The following is a 19,676-nucleotide window of genomic DNA, read 5'->3' on the forward strand; positions in this document are numbered from 1 at the left end:
GGAGCCATGACTTCTGTGTAGATTTTGAACCTCTGGAGCAGATTTCTCTGAAGAAATTAACCTCTGGCTTCTGCTTTAATGTTTCAAAATGAAATAAAATGTGATGTAGTTAGAGAATTAAATAAATGGCTAAGACTTGCTAAGGTCTCTGAAAATCTGAAGGTCTCTCTCTCACTTGCTATTTAATTAACTATCGTACAGTAAGTTGCTGCCCTTGACTACAGACCTAAATGATTTAGCTTGGGGTATTGTGGGTGCATATTTCATTCTGTGGCAATGTCTGACTTAAAAAAAAAAGAGAGTTTAATGTGCCTTTAATTACAGAGCTCTAATGAGGTGACAATGAAATTATTAGTCTGTTTTTCACTTGCAGAGGGCTCTTAGGCTAAAGGTTTAGAAGAGCGTTAAGCACCATCTTTTTGGCGAAGGGATTTCAACGCTGAACATTTTCACGCTTTGGGCTGCCATCGTGATTCAAAATGGTGGCCGGCGTCCCAACGTTGACAGAAGCTGCTGCCCTCACCTTGGGATCCCTCGTGTCTAATTTGAAATTGGCGCAGTTCGGACCATTCGCTCCAAAAATCAGCTGAAATCACGCCATGGTCACGTTTTGGGCCGCCATCTTGATTCAAAATGGCGGCCGGTGTCCCAACATCAACAGGAAACCTCAGGAACCCTCAAGCCCAGCTTGGCAATGATATCGCAAGAGAATGGACACCTGGAAAAACAACTTTCCAAAATATATAGTAGACGACAACTCCAGGTTCCACTAATGTGGAGTTGGATGCAGCAGGCATACCCTTAGAATGAACAAAATATAATAAGGAAGTTGTTTTTAGAGCCAGAACTGAGCAGACCTCACACAAATCTGTGTAGCCCCCACCCCTGTAATCGTCAACACCAACTTTGTTGGACTGGTCATGTTGTGCGGATGCCTGAGGATCATCTTCCAAAGCAACTACTCTATTCCAAACTTAAAAATGGAAAACATAATGCTGGTGGTCAACGAAAAAGATTTAAAGACAAGGCAAATCTTGAAAAATGTAGTATAAACACTGACAACTGGGAAACACTGGTCTGTGAGTGCTCCAGTTGGAGAACAGCCTTTACCAAAGGTGTCATGGGCATTGAAGACACTCGAACTCAGGACGCAAGGGAGAAACATGCTAAGAGGAAGGCATGCTTGGCAAATCCACACCATGATCAACTCCCGCCCGGAAACCAATGTCCCCACTGTGGAAGGAGGTGTGGGTCCAGAATTGGCCTCCACAGTCACTTACGGACTCATTGTTAAAACCGTGTTTATGGAAGACAATCTTACTCGGCTATATAATTTAGGGCTGGGGTGAGGAGATATCTGCAGTTGCTATTGCTAAATAATTGGGAATCACAGACCCTTGATAAACTCCTGTGAATCACCATTCTGCCAAGAAGCCCCAGTTCTCCTTCTGCCCAGCCCTGATGTAGAGGGGAAAAATATTGGGGAGGGAGGGGGGACTCTGATTTCAGGCCATTTAGGCTTTTATAGGTAAAAACAAGGGTTGTGCTTGGACTCTAACAGCAAGCTGAGACCTTTGGGTATGGGGTGGTATAGAAATTAAATTAAATTAACAATAATAATATCAAGTCACTGTGATATATTTAGGCCTATTGGCTCCAGTCAAATGCTTGGCTTCCCAAACGGGTGCTGTTACAGGTAATACCGTTTGCCTTCTGCAACTGTAAGAAATCGATTGTTTAGCCTGGTGACTTTGGAACTGCCTGCCTCTTGACATTAGGCACACGCCTTCACTGGATTCTTTTCGGAGGCAGCTGAAAACATTTTCACTTATACAAGCTGAACCACATAGCTAGAATGCTGATCTGTTTTTATTTATTTATTTATAGCTGGTTTTAATTGCTTGAATGTTTTAATTAATTTTTACAGGTTTTTTTTTAAAGTGGTATATAAATTTTATGAAACAGATAAAAATAAATGAAAGGGGCAGGAGCTCCCTCCCCTGTCTCACTGGAAGGAGTTTCTTTCTCACCCCCACCTGGGGATTCCTTATTCCGGTCTGACTTGGTCTGACAGTTTCATGGGTGTGGCAGCTGCACATTCCTCCGAGAAATCAGCTTACATGCACATGGCAGTTCTCACCCCCTCGTGCCACGTTGCGAAGCAGACGTGAACCTGCTTGCTGTTTGCTTGGCTGTAGCTAAGCACCTAATTTCTTTCCTTTTTTTTAAATAGATATTTATTAAAGTTTCAAAAAAAATTATAAAAACAATACGAAACAACGATACAAACACACACACACACACACAAAAAAAAAAAACAAGTATAATTTCATTCCCTTATTTTCTTATACCTTACTTTCAACCCTACCTGCAAGCGTAGCAGAAGTGCAAATGGGTACCTGGAGTAACAGGCTCTCAGCATCACTGTGCAAATAAGTGCTTCCTTGACCTTTAAAGCCCTTCACGGTCTAGGACCCTCGTACCTACGGGACCACCTCTCCCGATATGCCCCGCGGAGGACCTTAAGGTCCATAAATAGCAACACTCTAGAGGTCCCGGGCGTTTAGGAAGTCAGATTAGCCTCAACCAGAGGCAGGGCCTTTTCAACACTAGCCCCAACTTGGTGGAACGCTCTGTCTCATGAGACCAGGGCCCTGCAGGATCTGATTTCTTCCCGCAGGGCTGGTAAAATAGAGTTGTTCCGCCTGACCTTTGGCTTGGAATCAACTTGATCCCCTTCTCCTCATTCCTTTTTCCTTTCTCCTTCTGTGTTGGAACCCCTATTTGGGGACTTCCCTGGCTTTTTTCTGGCCCACGTAGGACCAGTCTGGATAGTTAGCCTTGGTGAAGATTTGACGTTTTCATCCCCAAAAAGTTTTTAATTTGAGTTCCTGCTGAAATGAGGCTGCATTTTAATGTTGTACTAAATCTTGTTTTAAGGTTGTATTTTAATCAATTGTTTTTAACCTGGTGTTAGCTGCCCTGAGGAGGGCGGGGTATAAATAAAATTTGTTATTATTATTATTGTGCAATGGCTTTGAAGCTGGTTAAAGTGAGATCTGGACTGCCATCACATCAGAGCTTTGGCATTCTTCAAATCATTAATCTGCTGAATTTAAAGTCTGATTTTGGGAAACCAGGCATTATTAATCATATTTTATTCTGCATTTCCTCCAGGGGTGGTGTACATAGCCAAGGGCCGGTAAGTAGTCCTGCCATTAGCGACTGCAGAAATCTCACTTATCTGCTTTTGCAGAAAGGCGACGAGGGAAGCTTTCCTGGCCAAACTTTGGTGCTGCGAGAAGCTGTGGCAGTGGGACCTCGGTTGTCGAATGTATAGAATCATAGAATCATAGAGTTGGAAGAGCCCACAAGGGCCATCGAGTCCAACCCCCTGCCAAGCAGGAAACACCATCAGAGCACTCCTGGCATATGGTTGTCAAGCCTCTGCTTAAAGACCTCCAAAGAAGGAGACTCCACCACACTCCTTGGCAGCAAATTCCACTGTCGAACAGCTCTTACTGTCAGGAAGTTCTTCCTAATGTTTAGGTGGAATCTTCTTTCTTGTAGTTTGGATCCATTGCTCTGTGTCTGCTTCTCTGGAGCAGCAGAAAACAACCTTTCTCCCTCCTCTATGTGGCATCCTTTTATATATTTGAACATGGCTATCATATCACCCCTTAACCTCCTCTTCTCTAGGCTAAACATGCCCAGCTCCCTTAGCCGTTCCTCATAAGGCATCGTTTCCAGGCCTTTGACCATTTTGGTTGCCCTCCTCTGGACACGTTCCAGTTTGTCAGTGTCCTTCTTGAACTGTGGTGCCCAGAACTGGACACAGTACTCCAGGTGAGGTCTGACCAGAGCAGAATACAGTGGCACTATTACTTCCCTTGATCGAGATGCTATACTCCTATTGATGCAGCCCAGAATTGCGTTGGCTTTTTTAGCTGCCGCGTCACACTGTTGGCTCATGTCAAGTTTGTGGTCAACCAAGACTCCTAGATCCTTTTCACATGTACTGCTCTCAAGCCAGGTGTCACCCATCTTGTATTTGTGCCTCTCATTTTTTTTGCCCAAGTGCAATACTTGTAATCTGTTCTGGAAGACCGTTTGACTTCTGAAACGTTCGATAACCAAGGCGCAATGGGTGGTCAGCAATTTCAGTGGAGAAAATAGAGAAATGTGCCTTGGAAGCCGTTCGACTTCCAAGGCGTGTTCGAAAACGGAAGCATTTGGTTCCAGGTTTCTAAATAAATAATTTTTTATTTATACCCCGCCCTTCCCGGTTCAGAAAACCAGGCTCAGGGCGGCTAACAACAAATTTAAAACACTTAATTGATGCAACAAAAAACCCAGCATAAAATACAGTATAAAACGTGAACAACTATAAATTCAGAATTCAAAAATCAATTTAGGGGGGAAATACATCCAATAAACATTAGATGATCACCAGGGCTAGCTGGCTAAATTAGTCCTATTTGGGCCAGTGAGGAGACCAGGGGAGAATTAGCTGTGGTTTTGGGTTCTGAATTGTTCGGCTTCTGAGATGCTCGAGAATCGAGGTTCCACTGTTCCAGCACAGACGCCCTATCAGAAAAAGGTGGCAACTTTTTGCATTGCACGGGTTTGGACTATGATCCTTGGGTTCCCTTCCAACTCTGCCGTTCTACGATTCTATGATCTGTCGACAGAGAGGATTTATACAGAACTCCAAGGAAGGCATTGGAGCAGGTAGGTATGAGACAAGACTGCCACTTCAATTTTATTATTATTTTTTTACTGACCCTGCTCCTAGCAGAAGGCCTGCCACTCACTGCATTTCTTGCAAGAGGCAAATACTGGCCTTGCCTCACGGCTGAATACCTGCGGCTGCTTGAAGAAATTGCACTTTTTGCACACAAATTCCTCTGGAAGGCGAATGCATTTCAATTTGCTTCCACAAAGCTTACCTGGAGGTATTGAATTTTATTATTACGGTCACAGACCAGTTCCGGATCACTTACAACATCAGAAAAATCATAAAACACAGCAAGAATACATTGGGTTTTACAGAGACAATTCAGATTTAACAGCAGTTAAGAATATACATTAAATCTTGCTCACTAAAATATAACCTAAAATTTAAAACCTTTATCATTTTGGTAGTACAGCTTGTTCCCTAAGTTTTATGGCAGTCGCACAGAATTTGGCCACCCTTAGCGTGATCTCTAGATCCTTGTCCTCTACCAGGAATTTTAGACATTGGAGTTTGGACCCATTTACCTGGAGGTAAGACAATGTCCAATCATTAGTGTGCATTCTTCCTGATTTATTTGAGGGGAGGTTGCACACTAATGGGCACTCATTGAGTTGCTTGTACAATGGCTATGTGTTTCCCTGCTAATAATTTGTTCGTTCCAGACCTTTCAGAGAATCCACCTGTCATTTTCGTAGCTGCAGAAAGCCCCCTTTAAAAAAAAAAAAAAAAAGAAGCGGATTTCTTGCCCCAGGGTGACAGAGTGTTGGGCTTTAATCATGCAAACCTAAACTTCCAGTGTGCAATTATTATTATTTATTGCATTTGCATTTCCAAGGAGCTCAAGGCTGCCTCCACGGTTCTCCCTGTCCTCCATTTAATTCTCACAACAAGCCTGTGAGGCAGGTTAGGCCGATGGGCAGTAATTGGCCATGGGACACCCAGGGAGCTTCGCAGCCAAGTGGAGATTCGAACCCTGATCTCCTAGGTCCCAGTCTGACACTCGAACCACTATGCCACACCTCCTCTCTTGTGTTCCATTTGAGTTGCACCTGCAATATGCTGGCCGTCTGCTGGTGACCTTCAGAATCATAAATGGGAAACTGAAATAAGCCGAAGCCGAAGTATTCTTAAAAGTTTATTTTGGCAAAATCAAAGAAGTCGAATGCAAGGGACAAAGTTCCCCCTCCTCCAAAGTGAGCTTTGTCCCTTCTATGTCTGCCTGTGGTCATCTGCTAAAGGCCTGCAAAACAGGCAAAACCCCAAGAGGGCCTGGGGACATCCAAGACGCAATAAATAGTAGGGTAAATAAACACGGCGCATTTTCAAAACGCAGCTGGTGTTTACTGGGAAACTGCCTTGATTCCAGTTAGGGATGAATCTGAGATTCATTTGGCGTTTTAAGGGCGATCCTACCCTAATCTGCACTTTCTGAAACTTTGCAAACCCAGGCACAGCCACCCATCAAAATTCACACATCTCTGAATTTTGCAATGCAGAACAACAATAGCAGAAAGAATAAATGTATATAAAAAAACCAAAAAAAACGAAGGGGAAGTTGGGGCAAGTCCTTGGGGTGGGAGAGCGGGAGGAATAAGGGGGTGATTTGTTGTTGTTTTTTGTTTTTGCTTTTTTCCATTATGTGATGTCATTATGTTGACTGAATATAAAATTGTAAAATATAATTTAAAAATGTGTTTTTTTTAAAAAAAAATGAATTTTGCAATGCAGCTCTCCTGCCGAGTAACATGTAACATTTTCAAAAGGGCACTTGCTGGAGCAAAGTGTGCATAAAAATGCATATGTTAGTGAAACCAGCATGCACCGTATTGTCTATTTTTATCTACTTTGTAAGATTTATATGCCTCTTGATTGCAAAAAAGCCCCCCAAAAAACACTCAAAGCAGTTTATGAAAGAGATAAAACGATAAGGAAAAAGAACAGCAATAATTTAAAACTTTCCAAAATAACAGCCGACTAAAAGCAGATCAAAATCCGCACCAGCTCTCTAAACATCCCAGCAGGCTTGTCGAAACACAAATGCTCTGAGGCAAAATTGCTTTGCGAAATGTGTGCAGCTGGGAGAAATTTGCACCAGAATGCTGACAAAGTTTCACGAGGAACTTGGAAATAAATAAATCATGAACTGGTGTGAAACTGAACTCAGGAAACAGAAAATAAGAAATGAAGAGAAGCCGAAATTTGTCAGATCTGCCCATCCACCTTCAGTCCTGGGAGAGGGATTCCCTGCAGCAGCTCTTAGTCCTTTCTGACTTTCACCGGTTCCCTTTTGCAGAAGGTGATTTTCGTTTCCTGGTAAGGCAGGACAAATTCCACCTGTGGCTCTTTTCACCTTTCTGCAGACAAGGCAGGTGGATCTTGGAGCAGCTCTGGGTAGATGCAACCAGGAAGTCGCAGCCGCCTTGCCTGAACAAGCAGCCAGCCAGCCGCCCACACTCCTGCTCAGAGTTTGTGCCAAGGAGCTCTGGAGCCCTTCCTTGCCCTGCCGAGAATGGGCCCATTTCTGCGTTAGGGGGGCGAGCAAAACACGTTAGCCTGGAGGACTCGGCTGCTTTCTCAAGGTGAGTGCTGCTGGCTGTCGTTTTCCACCTGCACGGAGGGGCAGAAATTGGTTTTGGCTGGAATGAATGAGACAGAGCTGGCAAGCCCAGAGATTTGGCCTCTCCCTACAGATCTGGCTGGGTGGCGATGAAGAGACACTCTGTGCATGCCCAGGGCTGCTTTGTTTTCTTCCTCTCCTCCTCCTCCTCCTCAGGGTGCTCTTTGCTGTCCTGTTTTTACCTGGCGTGTTGTTCTGATAAGACAGGAACATCCCTGCTCTTCCTCCTTAGCTGATAAAATCATGGCTGTGTCTTCTGGCACATTCACAACTATTGTCGCTGCCTTGAATTGAGTCAGAGCGCTGCTCCATCGAGCTCAGTATTCTGAGACTGGCAACAGCGGCTCTCCAGGGTTTCAGGGTCACTGCCAGCCTTACCTGGATAACCCAGGGATCAGACAGGGATGCTCTTTGTTGTTTAGTCGTTTAGTCGTGTCCGGCTCTTCGTGACCCCCTGGACCAGAGCACGCCAGGCACTCCTGTCTTCCACTGCCTCCCACAGTTTGGTCAAACTCATGCTGGTCGCTTCGAGAACACTGTCCCACCATCTCGTCCTCTGTCATCCCCTTCTCCTTGTGTCCTCCATCTTTCCCAACATCAGGGTCTTTTCCAGGGAGTCTTCTCTTCTCATGAGGTGGCCAAAGTCTTGGAGCCTCAGCTTCAGGATCTGTCCTTCCAGAGAGCACTCAGGGCTGGTTTCCTTCAGAATGGATCGGTTTGATCTTCTTGCAGTCCATGGGACTCTCAAGAGTCTCCTCCAGCACCATAAGCATCAATTCTTCGGGGATCAGCCTTCTCTATCGTCCACCCCCCACAAAAATGCCGGGGCTACTCTTGCAATAAGAACTCCCCCGTGGGAACAGATCGAAAGCCCATTGAGTCCGGCATCTTCTTTCCTATATCAGCCAACAAGATGCCTCCACAATCTCAAGGTGCGGCTGTGAATTTGATAGTTTCGCTTTTGCTTCTGATTCACCCAGGACCCAGCCTTTGACAAACATGGTGTTTCAGACAGCAATGACCATCCACCCCAAGCAGCAGATGGGTCTAAGCTCGTAGCCAGTGGCTCATCTTGTGGCAGGCAGTTCCACATGGTGTTCCCCCACCAATTTTTAAAATTGATTTTTCAAATTACAACCAAATTATTGCCAAATTAATGTAGTTTTATTTAAGTGGCTTCCCACTCGCCATTGTCGATGTGTCCTTCGCTTTCGATGTTACCGCGTCAAATATTTTAAATTACCTCCAATTCCATATGTTCCCCATGTGTGACGTTTCTCACGCTTAAATAGTCTTAGAAAGTGTTCAGTTATCCCAGTCCGACAGGTTGTCACTTTGCCATCTCAACCAGGGACATACGCCGCGTATATGAATCTCAAGTACCTCTTGCGTCTGGCACCCTCGTCATATTGTTTTACATCATAGATAGCAACTGGGACAGAACTGCTTGGTGCAACGTTAAGGCAGATCTGGTCCAGATTTGGTGCTCACCTGGAGCAGAGAGACAGGTGGATAACATAGGGAGATGGAAGGGAGGCAGTTCTTGCTGGCTGCATAGCAATTTCTCTCCTGGCGCTGCGATTAGAGAAGCAAATTGCGCCTTGTCTAATTTCCATCTCTCTTTATTAATCCCTCCGAACCTGGTGGGCCGTGGGGGGAAAGGAGCACATTGAGAGCATCCAATAACACGTTAGTGAGATAATTTAATGTAATTTCCTGCCTCTCAGGCAAGGCTTGGCATTCCAACTGAGGCCTTGGAGCTGGGAAGAAGTCTTCGCCGCCAACCGTCCCCAAATAAGAGGGGCAAAAGACACAGGTGGGCCCAGGGCTGTCTTAAGCATATGCGGCACCCGGGTGCAAAGATCTGCCTGGCTCCCCTGGACTCAACTCTTGGGCCCCGGACTCTTGGCCTGGCGCCCCTGAGAGCCCAGCGCCCCGCACCCCTAGTGGCTATGGATAAGACGGCCCTGGGTGGGCCTCTTTTCGGCTAGCAGTCGCTAAGGCCACCTCATTCTTTGATCTGCCCCATGCGTTCTGTCCACACATGAGCCAGTGTGGCCTAGTGGTTAGAGTGTTGAACAAGGACCTGGGAGATCAGGGTTCAAATCGTCTCTCAGCCACAAAGCTGAGTGGGTGGACTTGGGCCAGTCACTCACTCTCAGCCTAACCTACCTCACAGGGCTGTTGTGGAAGGTGAGGTATAAACTTGGTAAATAAGTAAATAGAAAGGAAGATATCATAATGTTGTTGTCCAATCCATGGCACAACTGCACTTGGAATACTGTGTACAATTGTAGTTGCTGCACCTAAAATACAACAACAACAACAACAACAACAACAACAACAACAACAACAACAACAACAACAACAACACTATTGTAGAGCAGGGAAAGGTTCAGGAGAGGGCAACTGAAATGGCCAAAAGGATGGAGCAAGTCCTCTAGTGGGAAAGGCAGCAGCATTTGGGGGGCTTTTTATTTCAGGAAAAAATGGTGCATAAAAGGAGGGACAAGATTAGTTTATAAAATTATGCACGGTCCAGAGAATGTGCATAGAAAAGTTTTCCTTCTCTCCGTCATAAAGCTGGAATGTTGGAAGGTACAAGACAAAATAAAGTGCAGAGTGCAGAGTTCATGGAGTGCAGAGTTAAACTGTGGAACTCCCTGCCACAGTGATGCCCACCAACCTAGATTGCTTTAGAAGAGGATTAGACAAATTCACGGAGGAGGAGAGGGCTCTCTGTGGTTACTGGTCAAAATGGTTATGGTCTCCCTCCACTGTTGGAAGCTGAAAGGTGCTTGCCAGCAATTACAGGTGGGGAGAGCTCTGCTGTTGCACCCAAGTCCTGCCTGCGGACTTCCCATGGAGACCTGGCTAGCTGCCGTGAGAACAGGATGCTGGACTAGAGAATCGGTCTCTTGTTATAATAATATAATAATTTATTATTTATACCCCGCCCATCTTTCTGGGTTCCCCCAGCCACTCTGGGCAGCTTCCAACACAGTATTAAAATACAGTAGTCTATTAAACATTAAAAGCCTCCCTAAACAGGGCTGCCTTCAGATGTCTTCTAAAAGTCTGGTAGTTGTTTTTTTCTTTGACATCTGGTGGGAGGACGTTCCACAGGGTGGGTGCCACCACCGATAAGACCCTCTGCCTGGTTCCCTGTAACTTGGCTTCTCGCAGCGAGGGAACCGCCAGAAGGCCCTTGGAGCTGGACCTCAGTGTCCGGGCAGAACGATGGGGGTGGAGACGCTCCTTCAGGTATACTGGACCAAAGCCGTTTAGGGCTTTAAAGGTCATCATCAACACTTTGAGTTGTGCTCGGAAACGTACTGGGAACCAATGTAGGTCTTTCAAGACCGGTGTTATGTGGTCTCGGCTGCCGCCCTCAGTCACAAGTCTGGCTGCCACATTCTGGATTGTTATGTCTTTATAGGGTGAAGCACAGATAGGAGGGATTTAACAAGAGTTGGAAGGGATTCTAAGATCCATCCAGTTGATCTAGTAGGAGATGTTTCTCCTTGCAGGGTGAAGTTTGACATTCTGTAGGGAAGTACAGGGCCGCTTAATTTGTGACCCTTTGACTAATGGGCTTTTCCAACTCCTGGCTGCAGGGAGCTGTGGCCAATCCCGGATGCTGTCCCTGTGTGAGATGTGCAGCCATAATGCATTGACTGAGTGTACACATAGAGCCTTTTGCACCACTAAAAACACATAACATGTGACGTGGACCCAGGGAACAGAGCGAATTGCAGGGCAATCCTATTCACCATATGTGAATGTGAATCCTGATTAATTCTTTGCAGCTTACTCACAAGGGCAGCCTTAGTCAGCTTAGGAAACACTAATAATAATAATAATAATAATAATAATAATAATAATAATAATAATTTATTTATACCCCGCCCATCTGCCTGGGTTTCCCCAGCCACTCTGGGCGACTTCCAACAAAATATTAAAATACAATAGTCTGTTAAACATTAAAAGCTTCCCTAAACAGGGCTGCCTTCAGATGTCTTCTAAAAGTCTGGTAGTTGTTTTTCTCTTTGACATCTGATGGGAGGGCGTTCCACAGGGCGGGTGCCACCACCGAGAAGGCCTTCTGCCTGGTTCCCTGTAACATGGCTTCTTGCAGCGAGGGAACTGCCAGAAGGCCTTCTGCCTGGTTCCCTGTAACATGGCTTCTTGCAGCGAGGGAACTGCCAGAAGGCCCTTGGCGCTGGACCTCAGTGTCCGGGCAGAATGATGGGTTCTTTTTGATGTAGGCAGTGGCATGAAATACTTGCTAACTCAGAAACCCTGAGGTCAGTGTTCGGGTACAGTACTGGAGATAAAAGCAGAGTAAGGATCCACTCCGATGTGATTCCTTTCCCATTTTGCTTTGGGTATAAATCCATAAATCTGCTGGCAGGCTGCCGAGCGGTCATTTTACACTTGGTTGCCTGGGCTGAATTTCCTTGCACTGTCTCGGGCTCTTGGTTCATCTAGCTCTGTTGCCTACACTGGCTGGCAGAAGCTTGTCAAGGTCCTCCCCAGAGGAGTCTTCCCAAACCTGGGGGCTGGACCTGGGACCTTTGGTGTGCAAAGTCGGTGCTCTTCCACACAGCTACAGCCAACCAGGAAATCAGAATCACAGAACTATAGAGTTGTGAGGGACCTTCAAGGGGCATCTAGTCCAACCCTCTGCGATGGAGGGATGACAGCCAAAGGATCCCTGACAGCTAGAAGATACGTTCAAAAATACAATAATAGTTTTGACTCTGTGCTAGCATTCGAGTGATAAAGGAAGTAAAAGGAGGTGGATAAGAATAAAGGATTAATTATGTTTTCTGAATGTATTGGAAAATTTATATAGAAAGGTTTGTTGTTTTGTGTACATTCAATTGTAAGATAAAACATGCGAAGGGACTTGACATGAGGTCAAAATTGATGAAAAAATTTATAAGGTAAACGGGGAAAAATATTTACTTTCATTATTATCAATTTTTTTTTGTGTGTGTGTGTCTGTACATATGTATGTTTTGGTATGGACTGTTTGGGAGGAAATAAGATGGTAAATAACAAATAAACTAAATATTGATGTATGTGATTTTTATTTCTCGGTTGTGTGTGGTGGTAGTGTGGTTGTGGTGTTTTTTGTAACATGGAATCGTTCAATAAAAATTATACATATAAAAAAGGAGGATCCCTGGCAGATGGCCGTCCAACCTCTGCTTAAAAACCTCGCAGGAAGGAGAGCCCTCTGATAATCCATCAGATTCCTCTCTTTCGCCTCTTCACCCTTTTCTTCGACACCTGCATTTGTTTGCCAGCCAGCCAGAACTGGGAGGGACAATCAACAAGCCAAGGCTGCTCAGCTGCTGATCACACACTGCTCCCTTGGGCTCACCCAAACCGGATCATCCTGTTTGTCGTTTGCAGGAGACGCCTCTTGGGTGACTTCAAATACAGCCTCTTCTTCCCGGTGGGTCCCTGAGATGGACTCCTCTCAGTGCCAGGAGGAATAAAGGCCATCTTTTTCTGTGGGTTAAACCACAGAGCCTAGGACTTGCTGATCAGAAGGTCGGTGGTTCGAATCCCCACAACGGGGTGAGCTCCCGTTGCTCGGTCCCTGCTCCTGCCAACCTAGCAGGTCAAAAGCACGTCAAAGTGCAAGCAGATAAATAGGTACCGCTCTGGCGGGAAGGTAAATGGTGTTTCCGTGCGCTGCTCTGGCTCGCCAGAAGCGGCTTAGTCATGCTGGCCACATGGCCCGGAAGCTGTACGCCGGCTCCCTCGGCCAGTAAAGCGAGATGAGCACCGCAACCCCAGAGTCGGCCACGACTGGACCTAATGGTCAGGGGTCCCTTTACCTTTACCTTACCTCTCTTTTTTAAAAAGCAATCAGAATCTCCCAAGAACGCTTGCTGGCCTTAACGCTTTGCATCTGTGCCTCCTCCTCCTCGCCTCTGTTATTCCTCCGGCGCTCCTTTTCCTAATCTCCAGTCGTCTTTGAAGAAGCATGAGCAGGCAGCCAGGGCGTTCATTCATCTTTTTCTTCCAGGGACATGTGTCAGGATCACAGGACGGACGGGCGGAGAGGGAGAGAGAAAGCGAGAGTGGGGTGTCCAGTTTAAAGGTCCCACTTGGATGTTGGCTCTCCAGCACTCATAGAGTCCTAGAATTGCAATTCCAATAATAATAATAATAATAATAATAATAATAATAATAATAATAATAATTATTAATAATAATAATAATTTATTTGTACTCTGCCCATCTGGCTGGGTTTCCCCAGCCACTCTGGGCGGCTTCCAACAAAGATTAAAAATACATCAAAATGTCACACATTAAAAACTTCCCTGAACAGGGCTGCCTTCAGGTGTCTTCTAAATGTCAGGTAGTTGTTTATCTCTTTGACATCTGATGGGAGGGCATTCCACAGGGCAGGCGCCACCACCGAGAAGGCCCTCTGCCCTGTAACCTCACTTTTCGCAATGAGGGAACCGCCAGAAGGCCCTCGGCGCTGGACCTCAGTGTGCGGGCAGAATGATAGGGGTGGAGACGCTCCTTCAGGTATACTGGGCTGAGGCCGCTTAGGGTTTTAAGGTCAGCACCAACACTTTGAATTGTGCTCGGAAACGGACTGGGAGCCAATGTAGGTCTTTCAAGACCGGTGTTGTGTGGTCTTGGCGGCCGCTCCCAGTCACCAGCCTAGCTGCCACATTCTGGATTAGTTGTAGTTTCCGGGTCACCTTCAACATGCCCAGTTTATAGGTCCCACTTGGACACTGGCTCTCTAGCCCTCATAGAATCCTAGAATTGCAATTCCAAGGCTGCTGTGGCCGACATCTTTGAACCATCCGGTTCCTGCGTCAACAAGGATGCTGTTAGATTCCTCTTGAAAGTCAATAAACTGGGAGACAGAAGCACCACACTCACCCTGCTGTATTCAAACCTTTTAGCTGCAGATGCCTTTGATGGAATGGGGTTCTCCACCACTGAGCCATTATGGGTCAGCAGACAGCCAGTAGGTTGTTGAGTGTTGGGCTGTGACCAGAAAGAGACAGGGTCTCACTTGATCCTGAAGCCCCCTGGATCTTGGGGGCCAGTCCCAAAGCCTCTCAGCCTAAGCAACCGACCTCGTATTATTGTTGTGTGGATGAAATGAGGAGGGGAAGAACCATGTACGCTGCCTTGTGCTCCTTGTAGAAAAAGTTGGCACATCAATTCAAATAAAATAAAATTTGCGCAGATTTAAAACCTTCTGTTGGCCTGTGCTTTATAGAACATCCTCCCACCAGATGTCAAAGAGAAAAACAACTACAGTGGTACCTCGGGTTACGGACGCTTCAGGATACATACTCTGCTAACTTCGGGTTAAGAACTTTGCTTCAGGGTGAGAACAGAATTCGTGCAGCGGCAGCGGGAGGCCCTATTGGCTAAAGTGGTACCTCAGGTTAAGAACAGTTTCAAGTTAAGAGCGGACCTCCAGAACGAATTAAGTTCTTAACCCGAGGTACCACTGTACCAGACTTTTAGAAGACATCTGAAGGCAGCCCTGTTTAGGGAACCTTTTAATGCTTAATAGACTATTGTATTTTAATATTCTGTTGGAAGCCGCCCAGAGTGGCTGGGGAAACCCAGCCAGATGGGCAAGGTATTGTTGTTGTTGTTTAGTCGTTTAGTCATGTCCGACTTTTCGTGACCCCATGGACCAGAGCACGCCAGGCACTCCTGTCTTCCACTGCCTCTTGCAGTTTGGTCAAACTCATGCTGGTAGCTTCGAGAACACTGTCCCACCATCTCGTCATCTGTCATCCCCTTTTCTTTGTGCCCTCCATCTTTCCCAACATCAGGGTCTTTTCCAGGGAGTCTTCTCTTCTCATGACGTGGCCAAAGTGGAGGGAGCCTCAGCTTCACGATCAGTCCTTCCAGTGAGCACTCAGGGCTGATTTCCTTCAGAATGGAGAGGTTGGATCTTCTTGCAGTCCATGGGACTCTCCAGAGTCTCCTCCAGCACCACAATTCAAAATCATCCATTCTTTGGCGATCAGCCTTCTTTATGGTCCAGCTCTCACTTCCATACATCACTACTGGGAAAACCAGAGCTTTAACTAGGTGGTGTCTCTACTTTTTAAGATGCTGTCTAGGTTTGTCATTGCTTGGGCGAGGTATAAATAACAAATTATTATTATTACTACTACTACAGTACTACTACTGCCATTATATTCCTGCCTATTGATATGTAGCAACTGCCTTTAGCTGTTCTCTTTCCGTCACCTGCTAAAAGCATTCTTGTTCAAGCAAGCCCACCCAGATCCTTAGAAAGCTGGTGTGGTTTTAATCTGTTTTAGCATTTTAACTTTTTATGTTTCGGAGTGTGCTTCTAAACCTTTCTTGTGATACGATACAATAGTCTTTATTGCCATTGTCCCATACAGAACAACGAAATTGAAAACATCTACATCAGACATTCCAAAACCATATATATATTTTGTAAACCTTGAAGGGTTTTTGTTTGCTTGTTGGCTTGCTTTTTGTTTTTTGTTTTTTTGCAACCGAGCGGTATATAAATTTTATCAAAGAGATGAAAGAAAGAAACCATACCTCTCTTTCCCCTCTCAGTTTCGCTTTCCTCCTTTCCCGTGAGTGTATGGCTCCTTCGCTGGAAGAGAAGACAGAGACTGCAACCTCTCCCAGGCCCCCGCCTGCCCCCCATGTGTGGGGCTTGGGGGCTGTGGCTTCCGTTGCCCCCCTTATCTTGCTGCTGCTGCTCTGCTTCCCCTTCAAAAGGTAGGTGGCAGTATTGGGGTGTAACAGTGGGGCTGTGTTCAGGTCCTGGGACACTTAGGAGAACCTGGACGCAGGGGAGGGGGTTGTCCCTCCAGGCCGGTGTGTCCTACAACAAACAGCATGTCATTGATGCAGTAATAGTGGATTAGTTGTGGATTAATAATAATAATAATAATAATTTATTTATATCCCGCCCTCCCCAGCCGAAGCCGGGCTCAGAGTGGCTAACAACAGTAAAAATAACACAGTTTACATAAAATCACAATCAATTAATTAAAATATATTCTAAAATCAATTTCATTATAAAATCAGTTCAAATCAATTTAATGGCAACCATTGGGCTAGAGTTCTGTGAGGATCAGAGAAGGAGGGGGGCAGACTGTGCCTTGGCCAAAGGCCTGGTGGAAAAGCTCTGTCTTGCAGGCCCTGCGGAAAGATGTCAAGTCCCGCAGGGCCCTAGTCTCTTGGGACAGAGCGTTCCACCAGATCGGGGCCACAACCAAAAAAGCCCTGGCTCTGGTTGAGGCCAGCCTAACCTCCCTGTGGCCCAGGACCTCCAAGATGTTTTTGTTTGAAGACCGTAAGGTCCTCCGTGGGACATACCAGGAGAGGCGGTCCCGTAGGTACGAGGGTCCTAGGCCGTATAGGGCTTTAAAGGTTAAAACCAGCACCTTAAACCTGATCCTGTACTCCACCGGGAGCCAGTGCAGCTGGTATAACACTGGGTGAATGTGATCCCACAGCAAGGACCCCGTAAGGTGTCTCGCCGTGGCATTCTGCACCCGTTGGAGTTTCTGGGTCAGTCTCAAGGGCAGCCCCACGTAGAGCGAGTTACAATAATCCAGTCTGGAGGTGACCGTTGCGTGGATCACAGTGGCTAGGTCAGGGCGAGAGAGGTAAGGGACCAACTGCTTAGCTCGGCGGAGATGAAAAAATGACGCCTTTGTTATAGCTGCAATCTGGACCAACTGCACGTCATTCTGGTTTAATAGTTGTTCAACGGTGCCTCCCCGGTGTTAACACATTCTCGCCACAACAAAGGCAGGATTCCACCCACTTATCAGCATACGTGATATGAAGAGGTACAGGATTTCAGCAGGAATCCACAGGACACGCTTTGACTGGAAGCAAAGCAAAGTCCAAACTTCGAGGGGTTAACTACAGTCCCCAGTTACAGGTTTTAAATGTGCATTGGATGGGATGATGGGATTTAAATGTATAGTGTAGATCACAGAATCATAGAATTGTAGGAAGGTAGCCCATCTAGGTCAGGGTTTCCCAAACGTGGGTCTTCAGCTGTTATTCAGCTATGATTCCCTTCATCCCTTGCCACTGGTCCTGCCAGCTAGGGGTGATGGGAGTTGTAGTCCAACAATAGCTGGAGACTCAGGTTTGGGAAACTCTGATCTGGGCTAACCTCCTGCAATGTGGGAAAGTATCAACTAAAGCAGCGGTTCTCAACCTGTGGGTCCCCAGATGTTGTTGGACTACAACTCCCATCATCCCTGAGCTCTGGCCTTGCTAGCTAGGGCTGATGGGAGTTGTAGTTCAACAACATCTGGGGACCCACAGGTTGAGAAAGGCTTAATTAAAGGATCCAAGACAGATGGCCATCCAGTCTCTGCTTAAAAACCTCGCCAGCTCCTTCAACCGTTCCTCATCAGGCTTGGTTTTCAGGCCCTGATCTCCCTCCTCTGCACACATTCAATATCCTTCTTAAACTGGGGTTCCCAGAACTGGACGCAGAACTAACCTGGGGTCTGACCAAATTTGCAGCTTTTGCTACATCTGATTTGGCAATCTTGAGTGAAGTTTCTAATGAATTTGTATTGGCAACTTGGCCACTTACCCAGATGCTGGATAGCCCAAGAGACTTCCTGAGTCGTGCTTTGATTTCAGCGCCTCAGGGTCTGAACCGTGTTTTCAATGGCATTGCGAGGAGCATGCAGTAAATCTCTTGACTCAAAAGCCGAGCAAATGTCTCTCTCTCTCTCTCTCTGTTGCAGGAAAAAACGGCAATTATCAACCCGAACTTTTAAGAGGGACCCATCAGATCTCATCAGTGTGGTGAGTCATTCCAGTGTCTGTCTCTAAGGGAGGTTTGGGAACGCCAGCCAGATGCTGCCCACATCCTAAGGCGGCCTTTGACAACCTAGCGCCCTCCAGATGTTCTGAGCTAGAACTCCCACCAGCCCTAGGCAGCAGCGCTTTGAGCGTTTCCTTCCTTGGGATGGCTGCGGCTGATTGGAGATTTGGCCCCCCGAAACATTTGGAGGGTGCCGTGTTGGGAAAGCATGGGGAGCCAGCTGGCATTTGTGACCAGCATGGCGGCAAGACTCTGAGCCCCCTGTACAGTAATTAGGTGATATTACCATTGATATCTTCGATTAATTTATGAGCAGAGGGCGATGTTTAGGTTACCAATTTATTGTAATGTATGATGGTGGTCTTTTGTTTTTGTTTTGCTTTGGTTCCTGTTTGTCTTTTGTAAGTTTTGGCGGTTTTAAATTTGGAGGTTTAAGTATATTATGTTGGTATGGGAAACTGTCGTGTGATGGGCCAATGGCCGTAATAAAGATCAATCCAATCCAATCCAATCCACTCTGAGCCCCCCCTCCAGCAGTTATGCCTTTGATCTCTTAAATCCAACACCGGGGGGGTTGGTCTCCAGAATTTCAAGGCATATGTGGTTTCGGAGCACAATTCAAAGTGTTGGTGCTGACCTTTAAAGCCCTAAATGGCCTCGGTCCAGTATATCTGAAGGAGCGTCTCCACCCCCATCGTTCTGCCCAGAAACTGAGGTTCAGCTCCGAGGGCCTTCTGGCGGTTCCCTCACTGCAAGAAGTGAGGTTACAGGCAACCAGGCAGAGGGCCTTCTCGGTGGTGGCACCCGCCCTGTGGAACGCCCTCCCACCAAATGTCAAAGAGATAAACAACTACCAGACTTTTAGAAGACATCTGAAGGCAGCCTTGTTTAGGGAAGCTTTTAATGTTTGATGTATTATGGTATTTTGATATTTTGTTGGAAGCCGCCCAGAGTGGCTGGGGAAGCCCGGCCAGATGGGCAGGGTACAAATAATAAATTATTATTATTATTGTTATTATTATTATTATTATTATAATATTTGAGTGAATGCCATGGATGTCAACCCTCCTGGTCACGTTTCTCTCTCGCCTCTCCTTCCCCACTCCAATCTCTCCTCCACCCAGACAACTTGGAGATTTTATTATTTTATTCTACAGTCATACCTTGGTTCTCGATCGGAATCTGTTCCAGAAGTCAGTTCGACTTCTGAAAACGTTCAAAAACCAAGGCGCAGCATCCGATTGGCTGCAGCCATTTTCTACATTCAGTCGGAAGCCGACTCAGACGCTTGGCTTCTGAAAAACATTCGCAAACCGGGAGCCAAAACGTTCGAGTCACAAGCTGTTCGAGAACCAAGGTACGACTGCATTTGTTTCTTTGAGCCAGCCGTTTAGAAGTTTTATTCCTTCGTAAGAAAGCACATAAAAGTTGCAGTCCTCAAGGCACCCAGGTTCCAA

General features: G+C 46.2%; 1 protein-coding gene across 1 annotated transcript in view; it reads left to right on the forward strand.

Moving 5' to 3' along the window:
* LOC310841985 (uncharacterized protein) overlaps positions 1-19,676 on the forward strand; it is a 73,860-nt gene that overhangs the window by 27,095 nt on the left and 27,089 nt on the right. The window contains exons 2-4 of the mRNA XM_083733800.1: positions 7,099-7,317; positions 15,966-16,133; positions 18,140-18,200. Of these exons, the coding sequence (XP_083589926.1) occupies positions 15,994-16,133; positions 18,140-18,200 (201 nt within the window). The 5' untranslated portion in view covers positions 7,099-7,317; positions 15,966-15,993. The remainder of the gene's footprint in view (positions 1-7,098; positions 7,318-15,965; positions 16,134-18,139; positions 18,201-19,676) is intronic.

Source organism: Podarcis gaigeae (genome assembly GCF_964106915.1).
Source record: "Podarcis gaigeae genome assembly, chromosome: 3".
Lineage (NCBI taxonomy): Eukaryota > Metazoa > Chordata > Lepidosauria > Squamata > Lacertidae > Podarcis > Podarcis gaigeae.